Consider the following 17,245-nt stretch of genomic DNA (forward strand, 5'->3'; position numbering starts at 1 on the left):
CAAAAAAAAAAAAAACATGGCATACCATTTTGGAAACTAGACCCCTTGGGGAACGTAACAGTGTTACAGTGAGTACTTACACCTCACAGTTTTTTTGAACAATGGGCCATAAAAGTGAAAAATTTTATTTTTTTGCACTATATTGATAGTGTTAGCCCAAATATTTCATTTTCACATTGGGTAATAGGGCAAAAGGCCCCCAAAATTTGTAGAACAACTTTGTCTGAGAAAAAAAAATACCCCATATGTGGATGTAAATTGCTCTGTGGACGCACTGCAATGCTCAGAATAGAAGGAGGGAAATTTTGTTGAAATTGAAGTCGGGGATCATGTGCATTTATAAAGCCCCCAACAGAAAAAAAAAAACAACACATGTGACACAATTTTAGAAACTACACCCCTCAATGAACGTAACAAGGGGTACAGTGGAAAATAACACCTCACAGGTTTTTTGAAAAATGGGACATAAATTGAAAAATAAGATGTTTTTACACTAAAATGCTGGGGTTACCCAATTTTTAACATTTTCACATGGGGTAATATGAGGAATTGGGTTACAAATTTTTGAGGGCTTTTCCCCCTGACTATAAAAATACATCCACATATGGGGTAACGTGCTGGACGGGCGCACAACAAGGCTCAGAAGTCATAGAGGTCACTTTGTATTTGTGACCTATGGCATATCAGTAGCTGACGGTTACATACATTCCGAGGAAAATACAAAAATGAAACACCCATTACAGAAAGTACCCACCCTGAGGAATGGGTATAGGGGTAAAGAGGACATTTTTAATGCACAGGTGTTTCCTAAATTTATTTTCCAGGAATGGATGAAGGGTAGCTTTTGAAAATTGCAATTTTCAACCTATACTCTGCTTCATCTTTCTGGGAACAACTAACATGTGACTCCGAATTGTTGCCTGGAAATACGACAGAGCTCAGCGAGAACTCTTCGCATTTGAGGCAGATGTTTGTTACGGACCTAACAGTTACATACATTCAGAGGAAAATACAAGAAAGGAACACCCACATGTGAGAATACTATAAACAGTACACCCCCCTAGGGAAGGTGTATAGAGTGAAGTGGAGATTTGGAACAGACGGGTGTTCCCTTCATTTATTTTCTAGGAATGGATGAAGAGTACTATGGGGGGAAGAAAATTGCAATTTTAGTACTGATATGCCAATTATTTTCCCAGAATGATGACCCAGAGTACAGCCAAAAGTAAAAATGATGCCCGCCCCAAACCCTATACTCTGAATCATCATTCTGGGAAGGGGATGTGTGGGGCCGTCCCTATTCTGTTACCTCAAATGCGCAACCCGCTCAGGTGGAGAGAGAGAGAGTTGCGCATTTGAGGCAACTGCAAACCTCCAATGCTGTTGACTCTGTGACCCATGACCCATTTTTTAGGGGGAAGAAGAAAAAAAAAATTGGAGTATTGGGAAAAAGTTTTTTTTTTTTTGGGCGGGGGGGATAGGGTATTTTGGTATAAAATTTGGAAGTCAATGTACCCTGGACTGGTACATTGGAGCCGAATTCTGGGGAATGAAAATTAGGGCAAAGGATGGAAAATTTAGTACTCCATGGAAGTGTGATACTCCCTGAAGCAGTCTATGCAGAGGCCCGGATTATCTGGGCAAGTGTCACACTGAATGGTGGTGTCCCTCCGTCTCCCCTTCCTGTAACACACTCTGCATTTCTTCTGGGTTCGTCCCGACCTTCTAGTGTTGGGGATCACACCAGGAAAGTGTTGGCCCGGGACGATTCGGGGACCTAAAGTTCCAGAGGTGCTCTGACCCGCTCCTTGGTGGTCACCAAAGATGAGGGCCTTTAGAACTACCTCTTGGAACTCCAGGTATGTCCCTGTGTTGCCAGCGTTCTGGTACAGTATAAAAGAGTTGTACATGGCAACCTGTACCATGTAGACCGCAACCTTTTCATACCATACATGTGTTTTCCGCATGGCATTATATGGCTTGAGGACTTGATCAGAAAGATCAACTCCCCCCATATACTGATTGTAGTCCAGAATACAATCAGGCTTGAGGACCGGTCCCGCGGTACCTCGCACAGGGACAGGGGTGCTGCCATTCCCATGAATTGTGGTGAGCATAAGGACATCCCTCTTGTCCTTATACCGGACCAACAACAGGTTCTCATGGGAAAAGGCACGGGACTCACCCCGGGGGATAGGAGCATGTAGGGGATGGGGCGGAAGGCATCTTTGATTCTTCCGGACTGTGCCACAAGCGACCGTGGATCTGGCGGCGAGGGATGTGAAGAGAGGGATACTAGTATAAAAGTTATCCACATAAAGGTGGTAACCTTTATCTAGCAATGGGTGCAAAAGGCCCCAAACGATTTTCCCGCTAACACCCAGAGTGGGGGGACATTCTGGGGGTTCAAAACGGGAATCTCGTCCCTCATACACTATAAACTTGCAAGTGTACCCGGAGGTACTCTCGCAAAGTTTATACATCTTCACGCCATACCGCGCTCGCTTGGTCGGGATGTATTGCCGGAAGCTGAGTCTCCCCTTGAAGCTGATGAGCGACTCATCAATAGAGACCTCCCGCCCCGGGACATAGGCCTCCCAAAATCTGGCCCCGAAGTGATTGATGACCGGCCTGATTTTATACAGGCGGTCATACGCAGGATCAGTTCGGGGGGGACATGCCGCATTATCAGCATAATGCAAACATCTCCGAATGGCCTCGAACTGGGGACGTGTCATGGCCATACTGTAGAGGGGTGTCTGGTAAAAGACGTCCCCACTCCAATATTGCCTGACACAGGGTTTTTTAACTATACCCATATGCAGCGCGAGGCCCCAAAAGGTCCTCATTTCGGCTGCATCGGCTGGAGTCCAGCCGCCGGGTCTAGCTAAAAATGAGCCCGGGTTAGCGGCGACGAGCTGTTGGGCATACAGATTCGTCTGTGTAACCATCAAATTAACAAAGTCGTCACTGAAAAAATGACCGAAAAAGTCCTTTTCAGTGAACCCGACAATGTTAATTTTGATTCCTGAGTCGCCAACAAACTCAGGAATCACGGGCTCGTGGTCCGCTGGCTCAGCCCAGTCAAGTTCTCCGGTACGAGGTACCAGTGACCTTGGCAGGGGGGCTTCACTAGTATGAGCGCCAGGGGGACTCATACTAGCATGGGGCACAGGGTCAAGGGCAGAGGAGGTTTGCGGCACCGCACGGCGGCGTCTCCGCCGCCTTGGTGGCTCATCATCTGAACTAGATGATGAGGAGGACGATGAAATAAGGAAGGTGGGGTCTTCATCGTCCGAAAAAATATAAAAAAGAGGACCTTTATTTATTTTTTTAGAAAGGGGACTTCTAACGCAAAAAAAGCCCTGCGCCAAAAAAAAGCGTTTATCAAATCAGTGGTGTGCGCACTGATTAGCGCTTGTGGCGGCAGGGGGCGCAGAAGTCAGTGGGGGGTCCGGCCACTCAGCCCAGAACAGTGGCTGGTGGCTTGTACACAGACCCCCACACAAAAAAACCGAAAAATAAAATAAAAAAAACGCTTAACCCCGAAAAAATGAACCCGTCTGAACCCCAAAAAAACGCTGATCAGTGATAAATCACCGACAGCGGTGGGACAGGCTGCACACACAGGTACGGTCCGTCCACACAGTACACGCCTGCTACTGGTGGCACGGAACACCTATGGGTGCAAAAAAAGAACACGGTAACCGAAAAAAGTGCCTTTACCACCAAAAAAAAACGCTGATCAGTGATAAATCACTAACAGCGGTGAGGCACGCCGCACACACAGGTAAGGTCCGGCCACACAGTACACGCCTGCTACTGGGGGTACGGACCGCCTATGGGTGCAAAAACACGCTAGAAAACCCGAAAAAAAGCGCCGGCACCACAAAAAAAAACGCTGATCAGTACTACGGGACTGATCAGCAGCGGGTGGGCTTTAACAAACGGTGGCGGACCGCTCTTTTATAACTAAGAGGGTCCGCACACACGCTTAGGTGAAAAAAAAAAAAAAAGATCTGCGCCCCAAAAAAACGCTGGCGGCAGACCGCAGCGACCCAGCTGGGCCGGGGTCACGCAGCTAAAGGTGCTACGGACCCACGGATACCCACTGAGTTACGCTGTAAAAAATAAAAAAAAGACTTTTTTTTTTAACCCTAACCTGTCCCTACCTAATCTAAAGCTATCCCTGGGGATTTCTGTGCCAAGGGGCCACAGAAAGGGGGCAAGGGGCACTTTTTTACTGAGGGGATGGTGGGCAGCACGGGGCTCCATCCTGCACACCAGATCTCTCTGAAATGGCGGGCAGAACGGAGCAACATGCTCCTAGCCCACCAGATCCCCTCCCATTACATTGTGATTGGTATGGCCACTTTGGCCACCCAATCACAGCTGTACTGAGGGGGGTGGCCACAATGCCAGCCCCCAGTACAGCATGGATGGTGATTGGTGGTGTATACTACACCACCAGTCACCATCTATATCCAGGTCACAGGGTCACACGTGACCCTGATGACCTGGAACCGCTGCAGAACGCCGGTTAGTAGTTACCGGCGTCCTGCAGCGATCGCCGGTATAGGAGGTCCTCCGGACCTCCTCCGGCACACTGCCGGGATGTCTGCTGATAGAAATCAGCAGACATCCGGCTCCGATCCCCGCCCGGCGAGCGGCGGGGAACGGAATCGCAGCGCATCGCTCGTCTGAATTGGTGAGCGGTGCGCTGCGATAGCCGACATGGGGGGGTCATCATGACCCCCCTAGGCGATATGCCGGGATGCCTGCTGAACGATTTCAGCAGGCATCCGGCTCCGGCGCCCCTCCGGCTAGCGGCGGGGGGCCGGGATATGACAGGACGTACTCAAACGTCCTGAGTCCTTAAGGACTCGGAAAAGGGGCCATTTGAGTACGTCCTGCGTCCTTAAGGGGTTAAGGACCCGGGGTTTTTTTCTCCTTACCTTTAAAAAATCATAACTCTTTCAATTTTGCACCTAAAAATCCAAATGATGGCTTATTTTTTGCGCCACCAATTATAATTTGTAATGACGTCTGTCATTTTACCCAAAAATGTACGTCGAAACGGAAAAAATTGAAAAAAAAAACAACACCTTTTTGTAACTTTTGGGGGCTTCCATTTCTACGCAGTAAATGTTTTGGTAAAAATGACATCTTCTCTTTATTCTGTAGGTCCATACAATTAAAACGATACCCTACTTATATAGGTTTGATTTTGTCGTACTTCTGGAAAAAATCATAACTACATGCAGGAAAATTATTACGTTTAAAATTCTTCTGACCCCTATAACTTTTTTATTCTTCTGCGTATGGGGCGGTATGAGGGCAATTTTTTTGTATCATGATCGGAAGTTTTTAGCGGTAACATTTTTGCATTGATAGGACTTATTGATCGCTTTTTATGCATTTTTTCATGATATAAAAAGTGACCAAAATGCACTATTTTGGAATTTGGAATTTTTTTGCGCGTACGCCATTGACCGTGCGGTTTAACCCCTTAAGGACCGAGCCCTTTTTCACCTTAAGGACCGGAGCGTTTTTTGCAATTCTGACCACTGTCACTTTAAACATTTATAACTCTGGAATGCTTTTAGTTATCATTCTGATTCCGAGATTGTTTTTTCGTGACATATTCTACTTTAACTTAGTGGTAAAATTTTATGGTAACTTGCATCCTTTCTTGGTGAAAAATCCCCAAATTTGATGAAAAAAATGAAAATTTTGCATTTTTCTAACTTTGAAGCTCTCTGCTTGTAAGGAAAATGGATATTCAAAATAATTTTTTTTTGGGTTCACATATACAATATGTCTACTTTATGTTTGCATCATAAAATTTATGAGTTTTTACTTTTGGAAGACACCAGAGGGCTTCAAAGTTCAGCAGCAATTTTGACATTTTTCACAAAATTTTCAAACTCGCAATTTTTCATGGACCAGTTCAGGTTTGAAGTGGATTTGAAGGGTCTTCGTATTAGAAATACCCCATAAAAGACCGCATTATAAAAACTAAACCCCCCAAAGTATTCAAAATGACATTCAGTAAGTGTATTAACCCTTTAGGTGTTTCACAGGAATAGCAGCAAAGTGAAGGAGAAAATTCAAAATCTTCATTTTTTACACTCGCATGTTCTTGTAGACCCAATTTTTGAATTTTTGCAAGGGGTAAAAAGGAGAAAATTTTTACTTGTATTTGAAACCCAATTTCTCTCGAGTAAGCACATACCTCATATGTCTATGTTAATTGTTCGGCGGGCGCAGTAGAGGGCTCAGAAGGGAAGGAGCGACAAATGGTTTTTGGGGGGCATGTCACCTTTAGGAAGCCCCTATGGTGCCAGGACAGCAAAAAAAACACACATGGCATACCATTTTGGAAACTAGACCCCTCAGGGAACGTAACAAGGGGTAAAGAGAACCTTAATACCCCACAGGGGTTTCACGACTTTTGCATATGTAAAAAAAATATATATATTTTTACCTAAAATGCTTGATTTCCCAAAAATTTTACATTTTTCAAAAGTGTAACAGCAGAAAATACCCCCCAAAATTTGAAGCCCAATTTCTCCCGATTCAGAAAACACCCCATATGGGGGTGAAAATTGCTCTGCTGGCGCACTACAGGTCTCAGAAGAGAAGGAGTCACATTTGGCTTTTTGAAAGCAAATTTTGCTCTGGGGGCATGCCGCATTTAGGAAGCCCCTATGGTGCCAGGACAGCAAAAAAAAAAACACATGGCATACCATTTTGGAAACTAGACCCCTCGGGGAACGTAACAAGGGGTTAAGTGAACCTTTATACCCCACAGGTGTTTCATGACTTTTGTATATGTAAAAAAAAATATTTTTTTTTACCTAAAATGCTTGGTTTCCCAAAAATGTTACATTTTTAAAAAGGGTAATAGCAGAAAATACCCCCCAAAATTTGAAGCCCAATTTCTCCCGATTCAGAAAACACCCCATATGGGGGTGAAAAGTGCTCTGCTGGCGCACTACAGGTCTCAGAAGAGAAGGAGTCACATTTGGCTTTTTGAAAGCAAATTTTGCTATGGGGGCATGCCGCATTTAGGAAGCCCCTATGGTGCCAGGACAGCAAAAAAAAAACACATGGCATACCATTTTGGAAACTAGACCCCTCGGGGAACGTAACAAGGGGTTAAGTGAACCTTTATACCCCACAGGTGTTTCATGACTTGTATATGTAAAAAAAAAAATTTTTTTTTACCTAAAATGCTTGTTTTCCCCAAAATTTTACATTTTTAAAAAGAGTAATAGCAGAAAATATCCCACAAAATTTGAAGCCCAATTTCTCCCGAGTACGGCGATACCCCATATGTGTCCCTAAACTGTTGCCTTGAAATACGACAGGGCTCCAAAGTGAGAACGCCATGCGCATTTGAGGCCTAAATTAGGGATTGCATAGGGGTGGACATAGGGAATTCTACGCCAGTGATTCCCAAACAGGGTGCCTCCAGCTGTTGTAAAACTCCCAGCATGCCTGGACAGTCAGTGGCTATCTGGCAATACTGGGAGTAGTTGTTTTGCAACAGCTGGAGGCTCCGTTCTGGAAACAGTGGCGTACCAGACGTTTTTAATTTTTATTGGGGAGGGGAGGGGGGCTGTGTAGGGGTATGTGTATATGTAGTGTTTTTTACTTTTTATTTTATTTTGTGGTAGTGTAGTGTAGTGTTTTTAGGGTACAGTCGCACGGGCGGGGGTTCACAGTAGTTTCTCGCTGGCAGTTTGAGCAGCGGCAGAAAATTTGCTGCAGCTCAAACTTGCAGCCGGATACTTACTGTAATCCTCCGCCCATGTGAGTGTACCCTGTACGTTCACATTGGGGGGGGAACATCCAGCTGTTGAAAAACTACAACTCCCAGCATGTACGGTCTATCAGTGCATGCTGGGAGTTGTAGTTTTGCAACAGCTGGAGACACACAGGTTGTGAAACACCGAGCTGTTGCAAAAGCTACAACCCCCAGCATGTACGGACAGCGGAAGGGCATGCTGGGTCTTGTAGTTATGCAACAGCCGGAGGCATACTACATTGGCTGGGGATGCTGGGGATTGTAGTTATGCAACACCTGGAGACACACTGGTTTACTACTTAACTCAGTGTGCCTTCAGCTGTTGCAAAACTACAACTCTCAGCAGTCACCGACAGCCAACGGGCATGCTGGGAGTTGTAGTTATGCAACCACCAGATGCACCACTACAACTCCCAGCATGCACTTTAGCTGATTGTGCAAGCTGGGAGTTGTAGTTACACAACAGCTGAAGGTACACTTTTCCATAGAAAGAATGTGCCTCCAGCTGTTGCAAAACTACAAGTCCCAGCATGCCCATAAGGGCATGCTGGGAGTTGTGGTGGTCTGCCTCCTGCTGTTGCATAACTACAGCTCCCAGCATGCCCTTGTTGCATGCTGGGAGCTGTTGCTAAGCAACAGCAGGAGTCTGTCACTCACCTCCAACGATCCACACTGCAGGTCAGTCCCTCGCCGCCGCCGTCGCTCCTGAGGCCCCGATCCCAACAGGGGCGCCGGGGATCGGGGTCCCCAGCACCCGGGGTCGTCTTCCCGCACCCGCTCACGTCCTCCGGAAGAGGGGCGGAGCGGGTTGCGGGAGTGACACCCGCAGCAGGCGCCCTGATTGGTCGGCCGGTAATCCGGCTGACGAATCAGGGCGATCGATCGTGAGGTGGCACCAGTGCCACCTCACTCCTGCAGGCTCTGGCTGTTCGGGGCCGTCTCTGACGGCCCCGATCAGCCAGTAATTCCGGGTCATCGGGTCACTGGAGACCCGATTGACCCGGAATCCGCCGCAGATCGCTGGACTGAATTGTCCAGCGATCTGCGGCAATCGCCGACATGGGGGGACATAATGACCCCCCTGGGCGATATGCCGGGATGCCTGCTGAACGATTTCAGCAGGCATCCGGCCCCGGCTCCCCTCCGGCTAGCGGTGGGGGCCGGAAATGCTCAGGGCGTATCCATACGCCCTCGGTCCTTAAGGACTTGGAAACGGGGGCGTGGATACGCCCTATGTCCTTAAGGGGTTAATTAACGCTATATTTTTATAATTTGTACATTTCTGCACGCGGCGATACCACATATGTTTATTTTTATTTACACAGTTTTTTTTTTTTTTTATGGGAAAAGGGGGGTGATTAGGGAAGGTGTTAACCCCTTAACGACCACGGACGTAAATGTTCGTCCTGGTTTGGCGGTACTTCGCGCACTAGGATGTACATTTACGTCCTGTGTATGACCGTGAGCATCGGAACGGTGCTCGTGTCATACACGGTAGGTTCCCCGGCTGTCTGGCAGGTCGCGTGGCGGCTGATGTTTCTCCACACTCGGTGCCAGGCCGATATCCGCGCGATGCAAGGGACTGGAAGCGGAGGTTGTGATGACCGCTAAGGTGTCCGGATGTTGCGGTCACGGTAGTGATGTCCGGGGATGACAGCGGCTGCACGCGCTGGGAGGATCGCGCTGGGAGGATCGCTCTGGCCGGAAAGCGTCTCACCGGCATGGCGCACACTGAGCGGTAGGATGAATTGCGGTAATGCCTGGGCACTGTTTAGTGACGTCACTTAGTGTCATAGGGCATGGGGATTAGATCCTATGAATTTCGGATAGTACGCTATCCTTCCTCAGGGATGGGTGGTACCCCAGGTATCTGCTATTTATATCCTCTGCTCCTTACTGATCCGGCATACATATACTTCCAATACTCCGCATATGTAATCAGAAATACTTCAGCACCTATTTGCCCAAATATATAATGTATTGTATGCAAACATATATACAATCCTAGTCCATTTATATGTAGCATGAAGGTTCACTTAATTCATAATCCAGAAACTAAGATTTACACACTCCTATACGCAGTGATGGGAGTAGGATGTCACAAAAAAACGCATCTAAAACGCAGGTGAGAAAACGTACTGTCTGAACAGTGGTTGAGACTGAAAAACTTGAAAAATTAACCAAAAGGTACTTGAGATATTACTTTTCTACGTTGAACTAATTTTCGCACAGATAGAATGAAGGACATACAATGGTATGCTGAGTCCACTGTTAAATTTCAATAATAGATAACTTATTTTTTGTAATATATTTATTTTCTGTATTTTGTATATCCATAAAAGCTTCTATATGAATCCAAAAAGTTCCAAGTCTGTATTCAGGCCAAATGGTGTCATGGAGTTGAGATTGAAAATCCAACGGGTCTCAGCCCTGGACATGTTGGCCAAATGATCCCCTCCTCTCCAGTGTCTCTTGATTACCTCTACACCAAAAAAAATTAGAGTTCCTAAAAGAGGCGTCATGTTTTTCAATATAATGTTTTGACAATGGGTGTCCCAAGTATTTCCTCTCAATGTTGTAAATATGTTCCCCTATCCTGATGGATAGGAGGCGCTTAGTCCTGCCCACATAGGTTTTGCCACAAGGGCACTGAATGATATAGATTACGTTTTTTGATTTGCAGTTGATATGTGTCTTAATTTTCTGTTTGAAGTTACCATCCCAACTCTCCATTGTCAGTTGGGGAAATGTTTTCCCCATCTTTTTGCAGCATTTACACGCACGACAGTGGTAAAATCCAGATTGTTGGAAAAATACCTGATGATTCTCTTTATTCAGATTTTTCACTGTCGGTGCTACCTTGTTCCCTATATTGGATGTCTTCCCACATTAGGTTGGCAGTATGTTCCCTCCACATTATGTGCAGTATAGTTCCCCCACATTAGGTTGGCAGTATAGTCCCCCCCCATTAGGTTGGCAGTATAGTCCCCCCACATTAGGTGCAGTATAGTTCCTCCACATTAGGCTGGCAGTATGTTCCCCCACATTAGGTTGGCAGTATAGTCCCCCACATTAGATTGGCAGAATAGTTTCCCCACATTAGGTTGGCAGTATAGTCCCCCACATTAAGCTGGCAGTATGTTCCCCCACATTAGGCTGGTGGTATGTTCCCCTACATTAGGCTTGCAGTATTTCCCCCCCACATTAGGCTGGCAGTATGTTCCCCCACATTAGGCTGGAAATATGTTCCCCCACATTAGGCTGGGAATATGTTCCCCCACATTAGGCTCGCAGTATGTTCCCCCACATTAGGCTGGCAGTATGTTCCCCCACATTAGGCTGGCAGTATGTTCCCCCACATTAGGCTCGCAGTATGTTCCCCCACATTAGGCTGGCAGTATGTTCCCCCACATTAGGCTGGCAATATGTTCCACCACATTAGGCTGGCAGTATGTTCCCCCACATTAGGCTGGCAATATGTTCCACCACATTAGGCTGGCAGTATAGTTTCTGATAACACACTGTAACAAACCTCCTCCTCATGTAATCTCCTTACTACTGAGGTGACACACTGTAACAAACCTCCTCCTCAAGTAATCTCCTTACTACTGGGGTCACACACATAACACACTGTAACAAACCTCATACACACATCATAACATACATCATAGATACACATCTAACACACATCATATATACACCTAAATCTATCATGCAAACATAATACATATACACACTTCATACAAAATCATACACATACATATATACAATACACATCCACAACCCAAAGCCTCTGCTTACCCCCAGGAGATGATTGCTGGAGATCGGGTTGGCTGAGGCTGCCTTGCTTCTGCACCAGGGTCCCGTCAGCTGGGGCTTCCAGCATCCCCTGGCCTCCTTAGCCCTGCAGGGCCCCACATAGTAGTAGTAAAAAAAAAAAGTGCTAGCAGCGATCGCCCAGGCCCCCATGCAGTGGAGCGCAAGCAGGATGTGAGGCGCAGAATTCTCAGGACAGGGGGAGGAGTGTTGCCTTAGGCCCTGAATACTGCATTTTGCACATTTGCGTAAAATCGCGGCAAAAAACGCCGCGGTTTTACCACGATTTTGCGCAAAATGGAGTACTGTTAGTAATGCCCTAAAGCTTTTCAGGGGCCCCCTTTTGGATGGGGGCCCTAGGCAATTGCCTAGGATGCCCCCCCTAACGCCGGCCCTGGTCCCTGATAATGATACTAAACTGGGTAGGGTAATCCCCACAGAGGAGGATAACATAATATTACAGAGGAATCTAAGGATCCTGGAAGCTTAGGTAAAGACATGGAACATTAAGTTTAATGTGGATAAATGTGAGGTTATACACTTGGGCCGAAAAACTAAGTGTATGTTTAGTATGTGCTAAATAATAAAATATTAGATAAAACTAATACTGAAAAAGACTTGGGGGAACTGATGAACACTAATGACTGTTTAAAGAAGTCTGTGGTTTACTGACAGACTGACAAAAAAATAAATCAAAGCTTGAAAAAAAGAGTACTAATGTACATATACAGAATCTAATGTTAAAAATGGCTAAATAAATATGATATTTGCACAAACTAGATGTGTTGATACCTCATGGCTTCCACGTTGGGATTATCTTCTCCTCGAAAAAATTGATTACTACGATCTGTTCTCACAACATCTTTGTCCACAGTAAACTGAACATTCCTCCAAAAAGCTTTTTGGGCATCAGGGTTCATGGAGAGTCTGATGAGTGAGAAAAATACAAACATAGTAAAAAAAAATAAAAATTTATGAAAATGGCAATGAAATTGTATGAAGTAAAATAATTGTTTTTGTGATGTTATTTATTAAAAGGGGTTTTCCAGTGAGATATCAAAACTAGGCAAAAAAAAAAAAGTCAAATAAGCTGTATATGTCACTTCGTCACCACTGCCATTCTGATGTTGCCCAGGTCCGCCTTGATATCCACTACCTGGAGCCTGGTCTTAGCTAATCACTAGCCACAACAGTGACCAACCTCATCCTTTTTAAGATTTAGCAATGATCTCTTTTTTTCATTCATATATTTTCACATGCAATGTTTAAAAACAACATAATTCCCATGTATACCTTCTATTCTGGATCTGAGCATACTCTTCTCTTCTCTGAACCCGTAGAGCTTCACGTTCTTGCGAAGTAGATTCCCAGCTGTAATATCCAAAAAGAAATGGCCACACTTCCCCTCTAAGAGATGATTCAATACCACCAAAAAAAATTGCCTATAACAAAATAAAAAATGAAGCATGAATATATCAGCCTTCACATCACTGGTACACACTATTCCAAAAGCCAGCTAGTTGACATATGTACATAAACAGGGAATACTGCAGTTTACTTTATAAAAGTGACTATATTTAAGCAAACAGAAAACTGTGAACTCAAGTTCGGTCACAGTTTACTTTGATATGAAGGCAAACGTTGACTGGTTTGCTCCAGCTGAACCTGGTAAAATGGTGTTCGAGACACGCGAGAAGAAGAGATGAAAGGAGAAACACATGACCTCAGGGTAGCCCAGAATACCTTGCAAGTAGGAGAAATGATTACACGTCTTCAGGTTAGCCAATTGCCTTTCAAGAAGAAGGAAAGTTCACATGATCTCAGGGAAGCCAATAATGCCCTGCATTCAGCTCCAGGCCAAATCAGCAGGCACTGTAAGTGTGGGTTAGTGGCACCTAAAAAGTCTACACATGCAGCTGCAGTGGCAATTTTAGGGAGAGCGTATGTAAGGGTAGGTTCACACCACATTTTTGCAATACAGTTTTTTTTATCAGGTTTTTGATAAATAAACGGATTCCTCAAAACCTGACTAAACTGTATCAAAACGTGTGTACAAAGTTTTATCTGTATACAGTTGAAAACCGTATACGGTTCGAAAAATGATGTCTGGTTGCATCAGTTTTTTAAAAAAAAAACTGTATACGTTTTGAACTTTTCACTCCATTATGAATAAAGTTTCACTTGTTTGATTGAAATTCCAAGAAAAAAAAAACGTGGAAAGTCAAAAACCGTATGGTAAAAACTGGATGGAACCATACACACATACAGGTCTGTACGGTTCCCATTGACTCCCATGTAAAAAAAAAAAAACGTATACGGGTCAATACGGTTTTCTGTCCAGAAAAAATAAAACTAAAAAACAGTGTGGTGTGAAAAACGGAGACAACCGTATACAATATGGTGCATACGGTTTTGAATGGAAAGTCTATGGCCTCGGTTTGCTGTACGGTTGCATACGTTTTTTTTTTTTCTTAAACCTATCCAAAAACTGTATAGAAAATCGTGGTGTGAACCCACCCTCACAAAGGTTTTGAGTTACTTGTGCACACAGATTAAAACATGCCAGTTTTTTTGTAATCACAAACAAATAGGTGGAGAAAATTACCGAAAAACCTCCCAGAGTTTTGAAAACACGTTGTCAAATCGCATAACCGAGTGGCAGTTTTTTATTTATTTTTTTTGTTTTGTGACTTTTGCAAACACATTGTTTAACCCCTCAATAACAGTTTTTTTTCCTCGCATTTAAAATCCTTAACTCTTTAAATTTTCCATCTACTTGGCCATTTGTTGGCTTGTTTAATGTGGTATCAATTGTCCTTTGTAAAGACATTACTTACTTTACTGAAAAAACTATGGCAGAACAAAAAAATATTCCTTAGCCCCTTAAGGACCAAGCCCATTTTGACCTTAAGGACCCGGGCATTTTTTGCAAATCTGACCACTGTAACTTTTTAAGCATTAATAACTTTGGGATGCCTTTACTTATGAATTTGATTTGAGACTGTTTTTTCGTGACATTCTACTTTAACATAGTGGTAAATTTTCATCGATACCTGCATCATTTCTTGGTGAAAAAATCCCAAATTTCATGAAAATGTGAAAATTTTTCTTACTTTGAAGCTCTCTGCTTGTAAGGAAAATAGACATACTAAATAAATTATATATTGATTCACATTCACATAAAGTTGACATGTTTTTACTTTTTGAAGACATCAGAAAGCTTCAAAGTTTAGCAGCTATTTTAAAATTTTTCATGGAATTTTCAAAATCTGAATTTTCCAGGGACCAGTTCAGTTTGAAATGGATTTGAGGGGCCTTCATATTCGAAATACCCTCATATTACAAATACCCCATTATAAAAACTGCACCCCTCAAAGTATTCAAAATGACATTCAGAAAGTTTAACTCTTTAGGTGTTTCACAGGAATAGCAGTGAAGTGAAGGAGAAATTTCAAAATCTTTATTTTTACACTTGCATGTTCTTGTAGACCCATTTTTTTACATTTTTTACAAGGGGTAAAAGGAGAAAAAAAAAACACAAAATTTGTAACCCAATTTCTCTCGAGTAAGGAAATACCTACCGTATATACTCGAGTATAAGCCGACCCGAGTATAAGCCGAGACCCCTAATTTCAACCCAAAATACCAGGAAAAGTTATTGACTCGAGTATAAGCCTAGGGTGGGAAATACATCATCCCCCCCTGTCATCATCCAGACCCGTCATTAACATCCTCATCATCATCCCCTTGTCATCATCCCACACATCCCCCCTTCATCATCCCACACATCCCCCCTTCATCATCCCCTTATCATCCCACACATCCCCCCTTCATCATCCCCTTATCATTCGCCCTCAGTGGTCTTCAACCTGCGGACCTCCAGAGGTTTCAAAACTACAACTCCCAGCAAGCCCGGGCAGCCATCGGCTGTCCGGGCTTGCTGGGAGTTGTAGTTTTGAAACCTCCGGAGGTCCGCAGGTTGAAGACCACTGTGGCCTTCGACATCATCCAGCCCCCTCTCACCCCCCTTTAGTTCTGAGTACTCACCTCCGCTCGGCGCTGGTCCGGTCCTGCAGGACTGTCCGGTGAGGAGGTGGTCCGATGAGGAGGTGGTCCGGGCTGCTATCTTCACCGGGGGCGCCTCTTCTCCGCGCTTCCGGCCCGGAATAGAGGCGTTGCCTTGACAACGACGCAGAAGTACGTTGGTAATGAACGCACCTCTGCGTCGTTGTCAAGGCAACGTGACTATTCTGAGGCCGGGCCCGAAGCGCTTAGAAGAGGCCTCCCCGGTGAAGATAGCAGCCCGGAACCACTATCCCACCGGACCACCTCCTCACCGGACAGCCCTGCAGCACCGGACCAGCGCCGAGCGGAGGTGAGTACTCAGAACTAAAGGGGGGTGAGAGGGGGCTGGATGATGTCGAAGGCCGCAGTGGTCTTCAACCTGCGGACCTCCGGAGGTTTCAAAACTACAACTCCCAGCAAGCCCGGACAGCCGATGGCTGGCCGGGCTTGCTGGGAGTTGTAGTTTTGAAACATCTGGAGGTCCGCAAGTTGAAGACCACTGCGGGTGGGGGAGTTCACTCGAGTATAAGCCGAGGGGGGTGTTTTCAGCACGAAAAATTGTGCTGAAAAACTCGGCTTATACTCGAGTATATACGGTAATATGTGGATGTAAAGTGCTCTTTGGGTGTACCACAAGGCTCAGAATGGAGGGGGCGACAATGGGATTCTGGAGAGTGAATTTTGCTGAAATTGTTTTTGGGGGGCATGTCGCATTTAGCAAGCCTCTATGGTGCCAGAACAGCAAAAAAAAAAAAACACCACATGGCATACCATTTTGGAAACCACACCCCTCAAGGCACGTAACAAGGGGTACAGTGAGCCTCAACACACCAGATAGGTGAGTTGACCTGGTTGTTGTGCGGTCCTGGTGGATTTAGTTGCAGGTTGGCACGGATAGGCATCCGACCGTGGTCGTTCTTCGTAGTAGGAATAGATATGATACCGGCAAGTATATGGACTTGGTATAATCCCTGGCGTTCTCGTGTTACGTTGCATGCGCGATCCTTTAGTGGTCCGCAATATAAGGTGCTACCGTGCTGCCGAAGGCTAAAAGGTTAGCTTTAAAAGTTGTAAAAGTTCATAAGGGTCATAAAAGGTGGTGATATTAAAAAAAACGGGCTATACGCGTTTCAAGACCGTAGTGTCATTCTTCAGTAGCCAAAACTAAATATCAATTAACGGTCTCAGGATTCAGGTTTATATAAGACGGATCAGTGATGTCAAATTTAGAAAAGGAAAGACCTAAAACCTGGAAAGTTATTCCACAGGCCGGTCATATACAGATTATACAAAATATGTAATATATATATATATATATATATATATATATATATATATATATATACTCTCTAAAGAAAGAGTTAGAAGGGAAATAGAGAAAAGAAAAAGAGGAAAAAGGGAATACATGAACATATGAAGATATAAAATTAATATAAAATTGTCACTGACAGTTATATTATATATTAAAAGTCATAAACTAAAAAACTTGGTAGATTCGTGTATGGGGCACAGCAAGAAATGAATATCTATATGGATATCATAATTTAAACG

At 44.5% G+C, this 17,245-nt stretch overlaps 1 protein-coding gene across 10 annotated transcripts in view; it reads right to left on the reverse strand.

The window, feature by feature from the left end:
• TBC1D16 (TBC1 domain family member 16) overlaps positions 1-17,245 on the reverse strand; it is a 564,967-nt gene that overhangs the window by 342,115 nt on the left and 205,607 nt on the right. For all 10 annotated transcript variants that reach the window (XR_008849569.1, XR_008849568.1, XM_056550065.1 and 7 more), the window contains 2 exons: positions 12,923-13,071; positions 12,422-12,556 (listed from right to left, as the gene is read on the reverse strand). Coding sequence is in view for 8 of the 10 variants with exons in the window: in XM_056550065.1 (XP_056406040.1) it covers positions 12,422-12,556; positions 12,923-13,071 (284 nt within the window). In the remaining 2 variants the exon portion in view is untranslated. The remainder of the gene's footprint in view (positions 1-12,421; positions 12,557-12,922; positions 13,072-17,245) is intronic.

The sequence above is a fragment of the Hyla sarda genome, chromosome 13 (genome assembly GCF_029499605.1).
Source record: "Hyla sarda isolate aHylSar1 chromosome 13, aHylSar1.hap1, whole genome shotgun sequence".
NCBI lineage: Eukaryota > Metazoa > Chordata > Amphibia > Anura > Hylidae > Hyla > Hyla sarda.